The following is an 18,485-nucleotide window of genomic DNA, read 5'->3' on the forward strand; positions in this document are numbered from 1 at the left end:
GGTTGGGGATAGTTTTGTTATGGGATTTTCTTTTGTTTTCCATTTGCATTGTTTCCTTCAGCATGAATTAAATACCAATTCCACTACACAGATATATCTATTTAACAAAAGTCACTTCCAAGTCACTAACAGGTACACGGGTATATAGACAATACTCTAAGGTTCACTATAATGGAATCTAACTGATAAAAAGTAAGTTATATACAATCACTGAGAGAATTTTCTTCTTCCTGAAAACCAGAGACCTATAAATTTTTTAATTGACTACATGTACTACACAAAGCCAAAATTATGACAATGAAGATTGAAAATTTAGTGGTTAAAAATGATTTTATTTTTAAAAGACAAAAAAGCTGTATCTCTGAAATATCTCTGAAATTACTTATATTTTTGCCACATGTTTTATTTAAAGCTAATAACATCTTACATATTTTATACATTAAAATCTTTCTTTTTTTAACTTCTGAGTAAAATTCCAAACTCTCCCTATGCTCTGTCTAGTAAATATTAGTTTATAAAAAACTGTGGATTTGTTTACTACTTAGTACTTCAACTAAATAAGCAATCTAAAGTCCACAAGCTGCTTTGTATGGAAAAAATGCATATTTCGATATAATATTTTAAAAATAATTAGAATGAAGAAGGAACAATAAAGAACAATCTAAGCAGTAATCAACAACAAAAATGTTGGCATTCTTTATATTCTGAAACCACAGTCCATAAGTTTAAGTATAGGTTTAAATATTGGGGGAAAACGATGCCATTCCACAAATACTCCTACCTGTTGTCTGCCCATCACCACCTATTTCAACTTTCAGAATATGCAAAGAGGCACCAAAGTTTGGCTGGGGAAAGAAGTAACAATATTAACACTGTGATTCATTGTACGAAGGACAAAACACTTTAAGACAATTACTAATCACTGCCTTTGGTTTTGCAGATGAGAAAACCAAAGCAAAACTTCAAATAAACAGCATCTTATTCTAAAAGTAATTTGCCTAGTTTTTTAAAAACTAGAATTGTGAAGGTACTAAAGACTACTGGTGAAATTCACCACAGTTTCTAAGATATCACAGATACCATTAAATAATTATTTTTTCATTACCTTAAAGAGATAATCCAGTATTTGAGAACGATAGGGCTCTGGGTAATTTACTAGAAGTCGGGAGGTGGCCTAAAAAATAAAAAAAGTTTTCAAAAGTATGAATAAAACAAATCCAATAATGAACACCTTTTCAGAGTGCTTATGCATGCCATCTAGCATGCCCATATTTAGCCAGCTCTTGGGCAGCGCTGAGCTGTGGAAAGTCATTTCCCAGGTTATCTGTTTGCCTGTCTTGGTTTTGCCCATCATTGGGCAAATACGGCTGTTGTCTGTCCCATAGCTAAGACATAGGTTCCAAGCAACAACCAGGTTTCTCTTCTACTGAGATGAGGGTTGGCTGGGAGGTAAGCTTGCTAAGTCTATTGATGAATCTCATTATTACAAATTTATCTTGAGGAGCTTGACTCACAGAGTGGTTTTTAGAAGAAATGAAACAGTTTCTCTGTCTTAAGGCTGTTTGTCAACTACAATATCTGGGGGCCAGAATGGGAAAGATGAATCTCAGGTAATTTTTCCCCTCAACATCTTGCAAGAAAATATTACAAGCAGCACTGCTTAAAGGAACCTCCACTCTCCTCATTCTTATTAGAGATTTATAGGTGTTACCTCTTGCTATTAAGAATGACCACACAGTGATTCCCCAGGCCAGGCTGTACTAAGGAAACCTCACACAAGACTTTCCATCAGAATGGAAAGAGAGAGGTGGAAGATGCAGGAAATAACACTTGATCACACCTAAACCATGGCTGATGACTGCTTCAACAAAGAAACCACAAAATCAGTAACCCAGCAATTATGTATACTTTGGGGAGCAACAGGAGCTAGGGCAATAAAGAGATAGGTTTTAACATGAAACAACCAGCACCGTGCCAGGTGCATGCCAAGGGCAAGACTTGACTTCCATGGGGCTTGATGTTCTATTTGACTCTCATATATGCTACCGCTGACATTCTGGTGGTGTCTCAGACCCAGGACCTTCCCAGCCCCTGCCACTGACACACAGGCCCATGGAGCTACTCTCTAGCCACCTCAAGCTCAACACATCCCCAACCAAACATAGCACTTTTTCCTAAATCTGTTTCCTTCTCATGTATTTGCTATCTTAGCAAAGAACAACACCTGTCTGAGCCATAAATTTAGGGTCACCCTTTCATCAAACTTTCCATCTATCTTCAGTCACCAAGACCTCCTTAATATCTCTCAAATCCATCCCCTCATCTTCAACTCCACTACTTTCATCTAGGCTCTCCTCAATTATTAGAACAGCCTAAATGGTTTCAGGGTCTCCCATCTGCCTCCCCATATTTTATCCTCCATACTACTTGCCAGATTAATCTTCCCTAAACAAAAACCTAACCATGAAACTACTCTGTTTAAACCTGCCAAGACTTCCCTCCCCCAAGAGCTTTCAGGATAAAGTTCAGATTGTTCAGTTTTATACCCAAATCCCTTAATTATCTGGATTCTAACTCTGACACTTTACCCCTTATCACTCTCACACCATCTATCTAGGTCTAACAAACTAATTTTTCTCTTTCTTCTGTCTGGAGTGCATTCTACACCCTCATTTGGCCAAATCCAATTCATCCTTCAGTTTTCAGGTCAAACGCCACCTCTTCAAGGAAGAATACCTTCTTGACTTAAGTCAGGGGTCCCCAACTCCCGGGCCACAGACCGGTACAGTCGGTGGCCTATTAGGAACAGGGCTGCACAGCAGGAGGTGAGTGGTGGGCGAGCGAGCGAAGCTTCATCTATATTTACAGACGCTCCCCATTGCTCGCATTACCACCTGAGCTCCACCTCCTGTCAGCATTATGGTGAGTTGTATAATTATTTCATTATATATTACAATGTAATAATAATAGAAATAAAATGCACAATAAATGTAATGCACTTGAATCATCCCGAAACTATCCCCCCTCCCCCGGTCCATGGGAAAACTGTCTTCCACGAAACCGGTCCCTGGTGCCAAAAGGGTCGGGGACCGCTGATGCAGATTGGACTGTGGACTCCCTTGGCACAAGGTCCACGTGGCTACCATAACTCTTCTGTCCCTGCACCCTCATCACTGCTTTACTTTTCTGTTTCACCTCTAAGTTCCTTGAGGACAAGGACTGTGTCTTATTCAAGTTCATATCCCCATTTATTCTATTATTCAATAACCATTTATTTAATATCTTTTATGTTATCATTTGTCGCACTGCACAGGCAACATAATATAGGCTTTGCGTCCATGAAGCTGGTATCCTGATTACATCATTTACAAGCAATGTGACCAAGGGCAATTTATCATAAAGTGGGTTATCTTATTCATTCAGCTGTCCTAAGACTAAAATAAGGTATATGTAAAGGACTTAGCACAGTAGCTGGCACATAGTAAGCTCCCAAGAATTGACAGGCACTGTATACACAAATTGTTTTTTAAAATAGAGTCACTTTCTCAAAGAGCTTACGGACTAGCAGAGGCTCAAATATTAAAGTGAATGACTGCTGTATATGCACACTAACCTATCCTTGACCCCAGGTAAACAATGCTGCCTGCTCTGCATTATGCTAACGATATACATTGTTGTTAGAACAATGTGTTTCACTGTTTGGCGGTTATTTTGCTCTCTGTGCTCTTGTATCCCTAACACAGAAAGTGCCAACTTTGAGTAACCACACCACATCATTACTCTATCGCAAGCCTATAGTCACACCCAATGCAAAAGCATTAGTCAATGGCAACAGTCAGTTAGGAGCAGTACAGCCAAACGTTGAATTGTACCATGAAGCAATAACAAATTACCAAATTACTAATCACGCTCCCTGAATAAGGCCTGGAGCTCTTTACAAGCAGCCCAGGAAGCCTTAGCACAGTAGCTGGAACATAGTAAGCTCTCAACAAATGGCAGGCATTGTATAACCAAACCGGAACACGTTTTTCATTTAAAATCCTTGGAATAACTTCCTCCCCACTAATCTAGGAAACAGAATGATATTAACCAAAATTAGTCATGTGACAGATGCCATCCTGTGCTTTGACATCTATCCTCACAATGTTCCTACCAGGTAGGTATCACCGTGTCCCCAGAAAAAAACCTGAGATACAGGGAGGTTACATAACCTGCCCAAGGCTGTACAGTGAGTGGCATGGCCCAGAACAGATCCCTAGCAATCTGCTCTTAAGTCCACGTGCACCATACTGCCTTCCCTATCAAATATGAAGATTCCAAACACTTACTGCCACAAACTGTGCTAGGTACCAGGGACTTCAGAAAGAAGTTGAAAGTGGTGTACAAATATAGTGTTGCAACCATTTTCATTCAATCGGCATTTACCGAACTTCTAAGATGAGTGATGCATTACACATAAGGACACTATTAGAATAGATAACAGTCTCCTATTCTGAGTTATGAAACAATTCTTCTCATTTTAATAATTTTAAACTGAGTTAATAAACATAAAATAACAAAACATTTCCATTTTCAGCAAGTTAAACAATGGATTTAATATCAAAGTAAAGATATTAGGACATTATGAGGCCTCATTTTATGAAATACTGGCTATTCCAGGTTTAAACCACAAAAATAAAAAGGAGGATGGTAGTAGTAAAGAATAAATACATTAGCCCATTAGTCTACTGTTTACCTTGAAATATGCACCAGCACCTATGAGTGAGGTTGCAACATTAGGAAATAAAAGTGTAAAAATCAGCTGGGTTAGGGAAAAGATTTTTTTTCCCACAGTAGAAGGTCAGATCTGTGATCAGACTACAGACCAAGTTATCCACTGGCTTTTCCTTCTTGTAATGCAAATGCATAACTTAAGCTCTGATCGCCGAGACATCCACTTTTCAAAAATAATTATGTTTTATGGTATGTCTACTTAAAAATAGTCACCCAAATCTCATTGGTAACTTGAAACCTTAGAGTTTTGCTAAGTTAAATGATGGAAATTCATTAAATATATAGAAAATTTCCAAATAATATAAAATGCTAAAACATTAATTACTGAACATAGGTTTATCTACTTTTGGTTTCTTATCACAGAGAAACAAAAGATATTTAGATCTGTTAGTAAACATGTCTTGTGCTACAATGAAAAACTGTACAAAAAAAGAAGCATATGCTTCTAGAAATTATAAAATGTATTCATAAATTTGCCAACCTACAGAATACTGGTATAACAGTTCACAATTGTTTACTTCCTAGTTTTCACTAGAAATTAAGGTTTATAAGAGTCAAGCATTCTAACTAATATATGTAATTAAAATACTAGAAATAATAAGAGAAACAATTCTATCAAGGAAAGTAGGATGTAAGCTAAGAAAAGGTATGAGGTAGGGAGATGTATTTTTGTTAGGGAAATGAAAGTAATTTTGTCCTAAAGTAGACAAAACGAATGGATATAGAAGCTGGGGAAAGAGAAAGACAGAGAAGAGAAGAGAGGGAATTTTACCTGCGTAGTCAAGCTAGCTAAAAATGAAATAAACTTATTAGAAGGATTTTTTTAAATAAACTTTAATAGTGTACTTATGTAAAACTAAAACTTAATTATCTTTCATCTGCTAAAAAGACAAATTTTTATTAGACTATTGGTCTGCCCTTGATAAGCCTGTGAAAGGTTTTTCTTTACCTTTTAAGTAAACTGCCTAGGAAATAAAGATTCTGTGTTTTATCAAAATAATATTCTATGCTTCACATTATCTTTACTGAATCTTTAATTACTTAAAAAAAAAAAAAAAAAACCTGAGTCTTCTCTATTAAAAGAGCTAAGGTTGTGTGTTTGGGGTGGGGGGGGCGGTTAAACTGGGATTAAAATAAGTAACTTTTTCTATTTGCCTGTGAAGTTCTTGTCATTTTGGTTAAATGGATAACTAAGTATTATTTCACAGTGACCAACAATCCTATTTAATCAAGTGTTTTAACACCTTTTGATATTTTGACAAACTTCCCAAAATCAAATTCTAAATGAAGTCTTTTTGACCTCAAAATAACTTTGAGATTTTCCAGATGGGCCCTGGAACATCTCAAAAGATGTGGTCTTTCTCCTTATAAAAAGACAGACATTAAACTAATTAGGCTTATTTGGTATGTTAAATTGCATGGGAAGCACTGTCAAAGACATAATGCTAAACCTTCTTTAGGTTATATTTGTATTGATATATGTTACTAATATATGTGTTTCAGAAATTACATGAAATTCCTAGATACCTGCTATATCCTGGTATAATGTTATCACTTGTAATTCTAGTTATTATATTAAAATGTTGTATGTCACAGAAATAACCTAATTTCCTTGTCATTTGCATTATAATAAACTTTATCAGATCTTTAACATGGTCGTGTTTAAGTCTTTTTGCCATTTACAGACAGTTATTGTTTTACTCTGATGCTTTTGCAAAAGTGTTCTTCAAAAAGCACTTCATCTTCAAGAAGACTTGTGGAAAGGACTCTAACTTAAAGTACAGGATTCTGATAATTTTCAGATCATATTGCTCAACTGGGTAAGAATTTACAGAACTCTAAGGTAAAAAAAGATTCATAAAACTGCTAACTAAAGATCAAGATCAATCAGAATTAATTACAAGGAACTGAATGAACTGATGAGGATAATTATAATTTTTATGATTTTTTATCTGAAACATTGTTAGTTCTTGAATGGTTTTTTTTTTCCCCCAGACTTAAGGAAACCTTTTTTTCTAAGCTGTCTATGACTTACAGCAATTTGGTAAAGTGTACCCTTGTAAACAAAGATAAAACAAATTTCTCCCTACCTGATCCCTTAAGAATTTAGAAACTCTTAGTGAGTATTCTCATTTTCATAGCAATATATTTATTTGCATAAGTTCCTAAGAATCTGTCCTCCTTGTAACAGGACACAATTGGAAACATTGATTATATTACCAAGGTTTTAACTGGAATGTCATATTTGAGAGAGATGCACATAGACTCAGATATGACCAGGCAGAATTAAGGAACTAAGGTTGACTCATGGAGCCAATAAAGCTCCTTGGAAAAATCAGCCTGGCAACTTGCTTACAGAAGCCTTACCAGGTGAGTAAGGAAGGTCGCTTCCTGGCAGATGTAGGAACCTCAGGATATTTGGCAGACCTCGAGAAGAAAGGAATTCACCCAAATCTATCAGTACTGCAGGGAAAGTCTGATGGTAAGCTCATAGCTTGGCTTCCTACCTTGAGAGAGACTTCTAAGAGTCCAATCTGTGATTCCTTGTGTGAAGGTCCAGCAGAGTATACTTGAAAGAGCCTATATGGTCTATCACTATTCTTGTTGCACTTAATAAATAATAAATAAATTAATTATTAAATAATCAGGCCAGACTTATTTTGCAAGTAAATTAGCCTTATTTGGGTTATCTCTGATAAAAGGTGGGGGGAAGGGGAAACTATAGGACACCCTGTGGATATCAGATTTTAGTCCTGTTAATTGCCTTTGAGGTTTGTTTTCTACTTGTAAACTGGACTGAATACTGAATTCTTCTCACTTCCTCTAATATCTGGCTACAACTCTCCAGATATTGTTTCCAATTTTTTCCCACCTTTCTGACTTGGAATTATTGAGAACTAAAATTGCCCTTTTCCTGAAGCCATGCAAGCTAAAGTGGGACAACTAAATATAAACTCCAGAGAAGTCACTACAACAGTTCATGTATGAACAATCTTCGTGCCTCTTGCTGTATGGACCACTCAGAAAGAACCCCCCCACCACCACCACCAGAGATATTCAAGCTACAAACCAGGAAAATCTATGATTGCCACCATCTGTCCCCACCCCGTCTGAAGATGCTTCAAGTCCTACATCTAGAAATCTCAACTGGCTACCCTCAGGACTCAGACTAGGTTTATAATCTGCTCCAACCACTAACCATTGTTTTTCTTTTGTTTCCGTAGAAATGCCTCTTATGAAATAACCTGAATCAAATATTTGCACCATAGAGGCCTAACTTTATAAACGCACCTGCATCGCTGCCTCCTCAAATGAGACACAATCCTTTAATTGAACTGACCTATTCTAAGAGAGTGGTTGGGTGCGATATGGAGCAATCCACCAACTCAGCACAGATTCAAACCTACTTACACCAGATGTCCCAAGATGTTAATCATAACATTTTCTAATCTTTGAACGGATCCCTAGGGCCCCAAGATCACTGACCTCGTTTCAAGGTGTGACCCTTTAAGCTTGGGTCAATGGCTACCAGCTGGATTTCAGGACTATTGCTTGTACAATATAATTATTATAGGAGTGTTACTAAAATCCTTTCTAGGTTACAACATGCCCTTATCCCTGACTTTTAGTAAATCAGCTGCTCAGGCAGTTAATGTCTTCACCACTGACTCTGATGCCTCGGCACCAAGGGTGGATTGTAGTGTAATCCCCAACAGTTGGTTTTTCCTTTTTTGTAATGGAAGGGCAGGACTTAAGCTTTGACTGCAAGGCATCCACTCCAGAATTATCCACTTCAGAGACACCTATCTCAAATAAACACACTGCCAGCCACAGAACTAGATAAAGAGCCAGGCTGGGGTTGGCAGGAGGGGGTGGGGGGGATTCTTTGTTTTAGAGATCTTGGTTGATTTCAATAACTGACCATCATTAGGGTCACTTATTTTTTCTCTTCCTGCACTAAATTTCTACTCTTAAGTTTTGAACTCACCAATAAAAAGTAAGCCCACATAACCCTAGGCCTCACCCTTGACCCTAATGAAAGCAGAACCCCAGGCCCACACTCCCCTCTCTACCTACAACCTCCCTGTGTGGCCGAGGTGTGCCATGTGCTTTCCAGGACCTGTGAGTAATAAACTTTTTATTTTCAAAGTTTTCTGACGGTTATCACTGAGGGCATCTTGCAATCATAGTAAAAAGCACACAGAGAAGCTTCAAGATGACAGAAGAGTAAGACGTGGAGATCACCTTCCTCCCCACAGATACATCAGAAATACATCTACATGTGGAGCAACTCCTACAGAACACCTACCGAATGCTGGCAGAAGACCTCAGACCTCCCAAAAGGCAAGAAACTCCCCACGTACCTGGGTAGGGCAAAAGAAAAAAGAAAAAACAGACACAAAAGAATAGGGACGGGACCTGCACCAGTTGGAGGGAGCTGCGTGAACACAGCCTGAAGGGGGCTAGTGGGCCACAGCTAGCCAGGAGGGAGTATACGGGAAAAGGTCTGGAACTGCTGAAAAGGCAAGAGACTTTTTCTTGCCTATTTGTTTCCTGGTGCATGAGGAGAGGGGATTAAGAGCGCTGCTTAAAGGAGCTCCAGAGACGGGTGCGAGCCGCGGCTATCAGTGCGGACCCCAGAGACGGGCATGAGACGCTAAGGCTGCTGCTGCAGCCACCAAGAAGCCTGTGTGCGAGCACAGGTCACTCTCCACACCGCCCCTCCCGGGAGCCTGTGCAGCCCACCACTGCCAGGGTCCCATGATCCAGGGACAACTTCCCCGGGAGAACACACGGCACGCCTCTGGCTGGTGCAACATCACAGTGGCCTCTGCCACCGCAGGCTCGCCCCGCATCCGTACCCATCCCTCCCCCCGGCCTGAGTGAGCCAGAGCCCCCGAAGCAGCTGCTTCTTTAACCCCGTCCTGTCTGAGCGAAGAACAGACGCCCTCAGGCCACCTACACACAGAGGCGGGGCCAAAGCTGAACCCCGGGAGCTGTGCGAACAAAGAAGAGAAAGGGAAATCTCTCCCAGCAGCGTCAGGAGCAGCGAATTAAATCTCAACAATCAACTTGATGTACCCTGCATCTGTGGAATACCTGAATAGACAACGAATCACCCCAAATTGAGGAGGTGGATTTTGGGAGTAATGATATATTTTTTTTTTTCCCCTTTTCTCTTTTTGTGAGTGTGTATGCATATGATTCTGTGTGTGATTTTGTCTGTATAGCTTTGCTTTTACCATTTGAACTAGGGTTCTGTCCTTTTTTTTTCCTTTTCTCTTTTTAATAAACTATTCAGCACTTGCTATCATTGGTGGATTTGCTTTTTGGTTTGGTTGTTCTCTTCTTTCTTTCTTTTTTTTTTAATTACTTTAAAAAAATTTTTAATAATTATTTTTTGGTTTTTATGTTAATAATTTTTTTATTTTATCTTATTTTATTTTATTTTATCTTTTTCTTTCTTTCTTTCTTTTTTTTGTCCCTTTTATTCTGAGCCGTGTGGATAACAGGCTCTTGGTGCTCCAGTCAGGCATCAGGGCTGTGCCTCTGACATGGGAGAGCCAAGTTCAAGACACTGGTCCAACAGAGACCTCCCAGCTCCACGTAATACCAAACGGCAAAAATCTCTCAGAGATCTCCATCTCAACATCAAGACCCAGCATCACTCAATGACCAGCAAGCTACAGTGCTGAACACCCTATGCCAAACAACTAGCAAGACAGGAACACAGCCCCATCCATTAGCAGAGAGACTGCCTAAAATCATAATAAGGCCACAGACACCCCAAAATACACCACCAGACGTGGACGTGCCCACCAGAAAGACAAGATCCAGCCTTATCCACCAGAACACAGGCACTAGTCCCCTCCACCAAGAAGCCTACACAACCCACTGAACCAACCTTAGCCACTGGAGGCACACACCAAAAACAACGGGAACTATGAACCTGCAGCCTGCAAAAAGGAGACCTGAAAACCAGTAGGTTAAGCAAAATAAGACAAGGAAACACACAGCAGATGAAGGAGCAAGGTGAAAACCCACCAGACATAATAAATGAAGAGGAAATAGGCAGTCTACCTGAAAAAGAATTCAGAATAATGATAGTAAAGATGATCCAAAATCTTGGAAATAGAAAGGAGAAAATACAAGAAACGTTTAAAAAGGACCTAGAAGAACTAAAGAGCAAACAAACAATGAGGAACAACACAATAAATGAAATTAAAAACTCTCTAGAAGGAATCAATAGCAGAATAACAGGCAGAAGAAAGGATAAGTGACCTGGAAGATAAAATTGAGGAAATAACTATCGCAGAGCAGAATAAAGAAAAAAGAATGAAAAGAATTGAGGACAGTCTCAGAGACCTCTGGGACAATATAAAACGCACCAACATTCGAATTATAGGGGTTGCAGAAGAAGAGAAAAAGAAAGGGACTGAGAAAATATTTGAAGACATTATAGTTGAAAACTTCCCTAATATGGGTAAGGAAATAGTTAATCAAATGCAGGAAGCACAGAGAGTTCCATACAGGATAAATCCAAGAAGAAACACGCCAAGATACATATTAATCAAACTATCAAAAATTAAATACAAAGAAAAAATATTAAAAGCAGCAAGGGAAAAACAACAAATAACATACAAGGGAATCCCATAAGGTTAACAGCTGATCTTTCAGCAGAAACTCTGCAAGCCAGAAGGGAGTGGCAGGACATATTTAAAGTGATGAAAGGGAAAAACCTACAACCAAGATTACTCTATCCAGCAAGGATCTCATTCAGATTTGACAGAGAAATTAAAACCTTTACAGACAAGCAAAAACTAACAGAATTCAGCACCACCAAACCAGCTTTACAACAAAGGCTAAAGGAACTTCTCTAGGCAGGAAACACAACACAAGGAAAAGACCTACAATAACAAACCCAAAACAATTAAGAAAATGGTAATAGGAACATATGTATCGGTAATTACCTAAAATGTAAATGGATTAAATGCTCCAACCAAAAGACACAGACTAGCTGAATGGATACAAAAACAAGACCCGTATATATGCTGTCTACAAGAGACCCACTTCAGACCTAGGGACACATACAGACTGAAAGTGAGGGGATGGAAAAAGATATTCCATGCAAATGGAATCAAAAGAAAGATGGAGTAGCAATTCTCATATCAGACAGGATAGACTTTAAAACAAAGAGTATTACAAGAGACAAAGAAGGACACTACATAATGATCAAGGGATCAATGCATGAAGAAGATATAACAACTGTAAATATTTATGCACCCAACATAGGAGCACCTCAATATATAAGGCAAATACTAACAGCCATAAAAGGGGAAATTAACAGTAACACAATCATAGTAGGGGACTTTAACACCCCACTTTCACCAATGGACAGATCATCCAAAATGAAAATAAATAAGGGAACACAAGCTTTAAATGATACATTAAACAACATGGACTTAATTGATATTTATAGGACATTCCACCCAAAAACAACATTACACTTTCTTCTCAAGTGCTCATGGAACATTCTCCAGGATAGATCATATCTTGGGTCACAAGTCAAGCTTTGGTAAACTTAAGAAAACTGAAGTCGTATCAAGTATCTTTTCTGCCCACAATGCTATGAGACTAGGTATCAATTACAGGAAATAATATGTAAAAAATACAAACACATGGAGGCTAAACAATACTCTACTTAATAACCAAAGGATCACTGAAGAAATCAAAGAGGAAATCAAAAAATACCTAGAGACAAATGACAATGAAAACACGACGACCCAAAACTTTTGGGATGCAGCAAAAGCAGTTTTAAGAGGGAAGTTTATAGCACTACAATCCTACCTTAAGAAACATCTCAAATAAACAACCTAACATTACACTTAACACAATTAAAGAAAGAAGAAGAAAAAAACCCCAAAGTTAGCAGAAGGAAAGAAATCATAAAGATCAGATCAAAAATAAATGAAAAAGAAATGAAGGAAACAATAGCAAAGATCAATAAAACTAAAAGCTGGTTCTTTGAGAAGATAAACAAAATTCATAAACCATTAGCCAGAATCATCAAGAAAAAAAGGGAGAAGACTCACATCAATAGAATTAGAAATGAAAAAGGGGAAGTAACAACTGACACTGCAGAAATACAAAGGAACATGAGAGATTACTACAAGCAACTATATGCCAATAAAATGGAGAACCTGAAAGAAATGGACAAACTCTTAGAAATGCACAACCTTCCAAGACTGAACCATGAAGAAATAGAAAATATGAACAGACCAATCACAAGCACTGAAATTGAAACTGTGATTAAAAGTCTTCCAACAAACAAAAGCCCAGGAGCAGATGGCTTCACAGGAGAAGTCTATCAAACATTTAGAGAAGAGCTAACACCCATCCTTCTCAAACTCTTCCAAAATATAGCAGAGGGAGGAACACTCCCAAACTCATTCTATGATGCTACCATCACCCTGATACCAAAACCAGACAAAGATGTCACAAAAAAAGAAAACTACAGACCAGTATCACTGATAAACACAGATGCAAAAATCCTCAACAAAATACTAGCAAACAGAATCCAACAGCACATTAAAAGGGTCATACACCATGATCAAGAGGGGTTTATCCCAGGAATGCAAGGATTCTTCAATATACGCAAAATCAATCGATGTGATACACCATACTAACAAATTGAAGGATAAAAACCATATGATCATCTCAATAGATGCACAGAAAGCTTTCGACAAAATTCAACACCAATTTATGATAAAAACCCTCCAGAAAGTAGGCATAGAGGGAACTTACATCAACATAATAAAGGCCATATATGACAAAGCCACAGCCAACATCGTCCTCAATGGTGAAAAACTGAAACCATTTCCACTAAGATCAGGAACAAGACAAGGCTGCCCACCCTCACCACTATTATTCAACATAGTTTTGGAAGTTTTAGCCACAGCAATCAGAGAAGAAAAAGAAATAAAAGGAATCCAAATTGGAAAAGAAGAAGTAAAGCTGTCACTGTTTGCAGATGACATGACACTATACACAGAGAATCCTAAAGATGCTACCAGAAAAGTACCAGAGCTAATCAATGAATTTGGTAAAGTAGCAGGATACAAAATTAATGCACAGAAATCTCTTGCATTCCTATATACTAATGATGAAAAATCTGAAAGTGAAATTAAGAAAACACTTCCATTTATCATTGCTACAAAAAGAATAAAATATCTAGGAATAAACCTACCTAAGGAGACTAAAGACCTGTATGCAGAAAATTATGACACTGATGAAAGAAATTAAAGATGATACAAATAGATGGAGAGATATACCATGTTCTTGGGTTGGAAGAATCAACATTGTGAAAATGATTATACTACCCAAAGCAATCTACAGATTTAATACAATCCCTATCAAACTACCAATGGCATTTTTCACAGAACTAGAACAAAAAATTTCACAGTTTGTATGGAAACACAAAAGACCCTGAATAACCAAAGCAATCCTGAGAAAGAAAAACGGAGCTGGAAGAATCATGCTCCCAGACTTCAGACTATACTACAAAGCTACAGTAATCAAGACAGTATGGTACTGGCACAAAAACAGAAATATAGATCAATGGAACAGGATAGAAAGCCCAGAGATAAACCCACGCACATATGGTCAACTTATCTTTGATAAAGGATGCAAGAATATACTGTGGAGAAAAGACAGCCTCTTCAATAAGTGGTGCTGGGAAAACTGGACAGCTACATGTAAAAGAATGAAATTAGAACACTCCCTAAGACCACACACAAAAATAAACTCAAAATGGATTAAAGGCCTAAATGTAAGGCCAGATATTATCAAACTCTTAGAGGAAAATATAAGCAGAACACTGTATGACATAAACCACAGCAAGATCCTTTTTGACCCACTTCCTAGAGAAATGGAAATAAAAACAAAAATAAACAAGCAGGACCTAATGAAACTTAAAAGCTTTTGCACAGCAAAGGAAACCATAAACAAGATGAAAAGACAACCTTCAGAATGGGAGAAAATATTTGCAAATGAAGCAACTGACAAAGGATTAATCTCCAAAATTCACAAGCAGCTCATGCAGCTCAATATCAAAAAAACAAACAACCCAATTCAAAAATGGGCAGAAGACATAAATAGACATTTCTCCAAAGAACATATACAGATTGCCAACAAACACATGAAAGAATGCTCAACATCATTAATCATTAGAGAAATTCAAATCAAATCTACAATGAGATATCATCTCACAGCGGTCAGAATGGCTATCATCAAAAAATCTACAAACAATAAATGCTGGAGAGGGTGTGGAGAAAAGGGAACCCTCTTGCACTGTTGGTGGGAATGTAAATTGGTGCAGCCACTATGGAGAACAGTATGGAGGTTCCTTAAAAAACTACAAATAGAACTACCATACGACCCAGCAATCCCACTACTGGGCATATACCCTGAGAAAACCATAATTCAAAAAGAGTCATGTACCACAATGTTCATTGCAGCTCTATTTACAATAGCCAGGACATGGAAGCAACCTAAGTGTCCATCAACAGATGAATGGATAAAGATGTGGCACATATATACAATGGAATATTACTCAGTCATAAAAAGGAACAAAATTGAATTATTTGTAGTGAGGTGGATGGACCTAGAGTCTGTCATACAGAGTGAAGTAAGTCAGAAAGAGAAAAACAAATACCACATGCTAACACATATATATGGAATCTAAAAAAAAAAAAAAAAAAGGGCATGAAGAACCTAGGGGCAAGACGGGAATAAAGACGCAGACCTACTAGAGAATGGACTTGAGGACACGGGGAGGGGGAAGGGTAAGCTGGGACAAGGTGAGAGAGTGGTAGTGTATATATGGACATATACACACTACCAAATGTAAAATAGATAGCTAGTGGGAAGTAGCCGCATAGCACAGGGAGATCAGCTTGGTGCTTTGTGACCAGCTAGAAGGGTGGGATAGGGAGGGAGGGTGGGAGGGAGACGCAAGAGGGAAGAGATATGGGGATATATGTATATGTATAACTGATTCACTTCGTTATAAAGCAGAAACTAACACACCATTGTAAAGCAGTTATACTCCAATAAAAACGTTAAAAAAAAAAAAAAAAAAAAAAGAAGCACAAGGGCCAGTCCCTCCACAGCACTGGTTATCAATAGGCTGAGACCAGCCCAAAACATCCACCCAGCAAGCAAGCATTCAAGCTGGTTCTGAATTGCAACTAAGGATACAAGCACCAATCTGACTCAACCCAACAAACAACCCATTCAACCCATTCAAGAGTTCTGCCTTACCATTTTCAAATAAAATCAGTTCTAGCTATGATCTGGGGTATAAAAAAGAAAATCCCTCTCACCCAAAGATATGCCACCATAAACCCCATGGACCCAAAAGCTATAAACACAAGGGGATAAAACAAAGACAAGACAATGGTTACAAAGAGCATGAGACAGGACTAAGTAAATTGTTAGGAGCCAAGAACAATCACGCTACTGTGGCCAGCTCCCAGGCCTAGGAGCCACCCATCAGCATGACTAGGGAACTAAGGAAATTACCAGCTGTGCCCACACAAATTTTGCATTAAGCTGGAATGGCCCTCATGTCTCCCTTAACATAAGTATTTTAGAATGCCCAGATAATACGAACTTATCCCAAGTGCCACAGCCTAGAAAAGACTAAAGAGACATGCCAATTAAATGCAATAAGTATCCTGGATGGGATCCTGAAACCGAAAAAGAGCATTAGGTAACAACTAAGGAAATATGAAAGGAAGTACAGACTTTCATTAACGTAATCAATATTGGTTGGGACAAATGTCCCGTACTAATGTGGGATGCTGGTAACAGGAGAAAACTGGCTGCAGGGTATATGAGAACTCTGTATTGTCTTGGGAACTTTTCTGTAAATCTAAAACTATCTTTAAATTAAGATTTTATTTAAAAAGCAAGAAACCGCTTGCTCCAGAGACCCTTGAATAAGGAAAATAGTTCTCTCAACATTTAGTATGAGAAGCCACTGGCGCATTTGTTAAAAAGCAGATTCTCAGGCCCCACTCCAGAACTGTAAAGTCAGAATGGGAGCTGGCGGGGAGGCCAGAGTCTGCATTTAAACAAACGTACCAGGTGATTCTTATGCATCTTAACGGTGGTGAGTCGCTATCTTGACTGGTGACCCATCGTTTCCCTCTCCTCACACACATAAATAGCCACCAATGAGGCATTGCCCCTTCCAGAGGGCAACTCACCCCCTTAGGCCTTTGCCATCCGAGGGGAAAACAATCCTCCAACAGTAAACAATCCTAAACTATCAGTTGGTACTGGTGTAGCCTATCATTAGAAAAAGATTAAAAGTCCCAGACAGTTTCTAGCCTCTCACCTTCCTAAAGAGGCCTTGAGATACCTGCTGTGCCTCCAAACAAAAACTTATCCGGTACTTGACCCTTTGAAAGGGCCCAACCGCATCCTGCAGTACTGGTCCAGGACTCCCCGACGCCCCTCCCTAAAAAAGAAGAGGCACAGCCAAAGCATCCCACTGGGGCATCCTCTTCAGCAGACGGATGCTCCTCGGCTCCCTGGCCGTCTCTGGAGCGACGCTCCCAGAGTGCCCTCTCCAAGGCGAAGAGACCCCCCCCCCCCACACACACACACACAGGCCCCGCTGCCCAGGGAAAGGAAGAGTTTGAGCCCCAGCCTTGTCACTATCTAGACCTGCCACTTACTCGGTGGACGCCCGGATCTGTTAAATCTAACTGGCTCTACAGGTTCATTCTAAACCAGCAAACGCAGGTTGCAGCCCCGCGGCCGGCGGGTCTGGATAGCCAGGCGAGGGGGGCCCGCCGGGAGCCGGGCCGCGAAGGGAGAGCGTCGAAACGCGGGGCTACGCCGCGGGGGCTTGTGGGGCGAGACGGAGCGGTCCCCTGACGCCACCCGCGCGTCCCACCTCCCTGCTGCTCACCCCGCCGCCGCTGACCGCTCCGATGCCGTCGAACTCCCGGCCCAGCCCGTCGGAGTCGTCGAGCACGTACGCGCCGCCGGGCGCCAGCAGCGCGCACAGCAGCAGGGGCACCGCGGCTTGGCCCGCCGAACCCGCGGCGGCCGTCATGGCTTTCACTCGGCGTTGCCGGGAAGCCTGGAGTAGGCGCTCAGCCATTGTGTGGGTCACATGACTCCGGCGCCCACGGAGGCGGGTCCGGTTACCGCCATGATGGAGAAGGGCAGAAGGCCGCCGGCGCCGCCGCCGCCATGTTGAGTGTGGGCCGCAGCTCGCTGACGCAGCCGCAGTAGTGTTGAGGGAGGGCGGAGCGAGCCTTTCCTAGTCGGCCCAAGTTCAGGGTCCGAGTTCAGCCTTCGCGTGTATCCGTTCGCTGCCTCTCCATAGGCTTCACCCACTGGAGCACTTTATCGAAGGGGAGGTGGATGTCCAAGGCCAAGGGAGCAGGGCAGTGCATGGCCTACTATGGACCTCCCCGAACATCTCCGGGCGCTTCTGCCACCTGCCAGTACGTGGCAGAACGAGAAAGAGGAGCGGGCTTGCAGTCTCTATCCTAGTCCGCGTGCAGCTGTCACCTTGGTGGAGTCACTTAGCTTTCTGCGCCTGAGTTTCCTCTTACGTAAGATGAAACAAGAAGAGCAGCCGCATGGGCACATATGATTAAATGAAATACGAGTAAGGCAACAGACAGGCA

The 18,485-nt window shown here is 40.2% G+C and overlaps 1 protein-coding gene across 4 annotated transcripts in view; it reads right to left on the minus strand.

Moving 5' to 3' along the window:
• Positions 1 to 18,268, minus strand: part of GALC (galactosylceramidase) — a 62,041-nt gene extending 43,773 nt beyond the window's left edge. For 2 of the 4 annotated variants that reach the window (XR_005018757.1, XM_036843476.1), the window contains exons 1-3: positions 17,756 to 18,268; positions 1,106 to 1,174; positions 782 to 845 (exon numbers count right to left, since the gene is read on the minus strand). Coding sequence is in view for 1 of the 4 variants with exons in the window: in XM_036843476.1 (XP_036699371.1) it covers positions 782 to 845; positions 1,106 to 1,174; positions 17,756 to 17,950 (328 nt within the window). In the remaining 3 variants the exon portion in view is untranslated. Of the gene's footprint in view, positions 1 to 781; positions 846 to 1,105; positions 1,175 to 17,519; positions 17,669 to 17,755 lie in introns of those variants that run through there. The other 2 variants (XR_005018758.1, XR_005018759.1) reach the window with 2 other exon arrangements.
• Positions 18,269 to 18,485: the final 217 nt, after the last annotated feature.

Source organism: Balaenoptera musculus, chromosome 2 (genome assembly GCF_009873245.2).
Source record: "Balaenoptera musculus isolate JJ_BM4_2016_0621 chromosome 2, mBalMus1.pri.v3, whole genome shotgun sequence".
Classification (NCBI taxonomy): domain Eukaryota; kingdom Metazoa; phylum Chordata; class Mammalia; order Artiodactyla; family Balaenopteridae; genus Balaenoptera; species Balaenoptera musculus.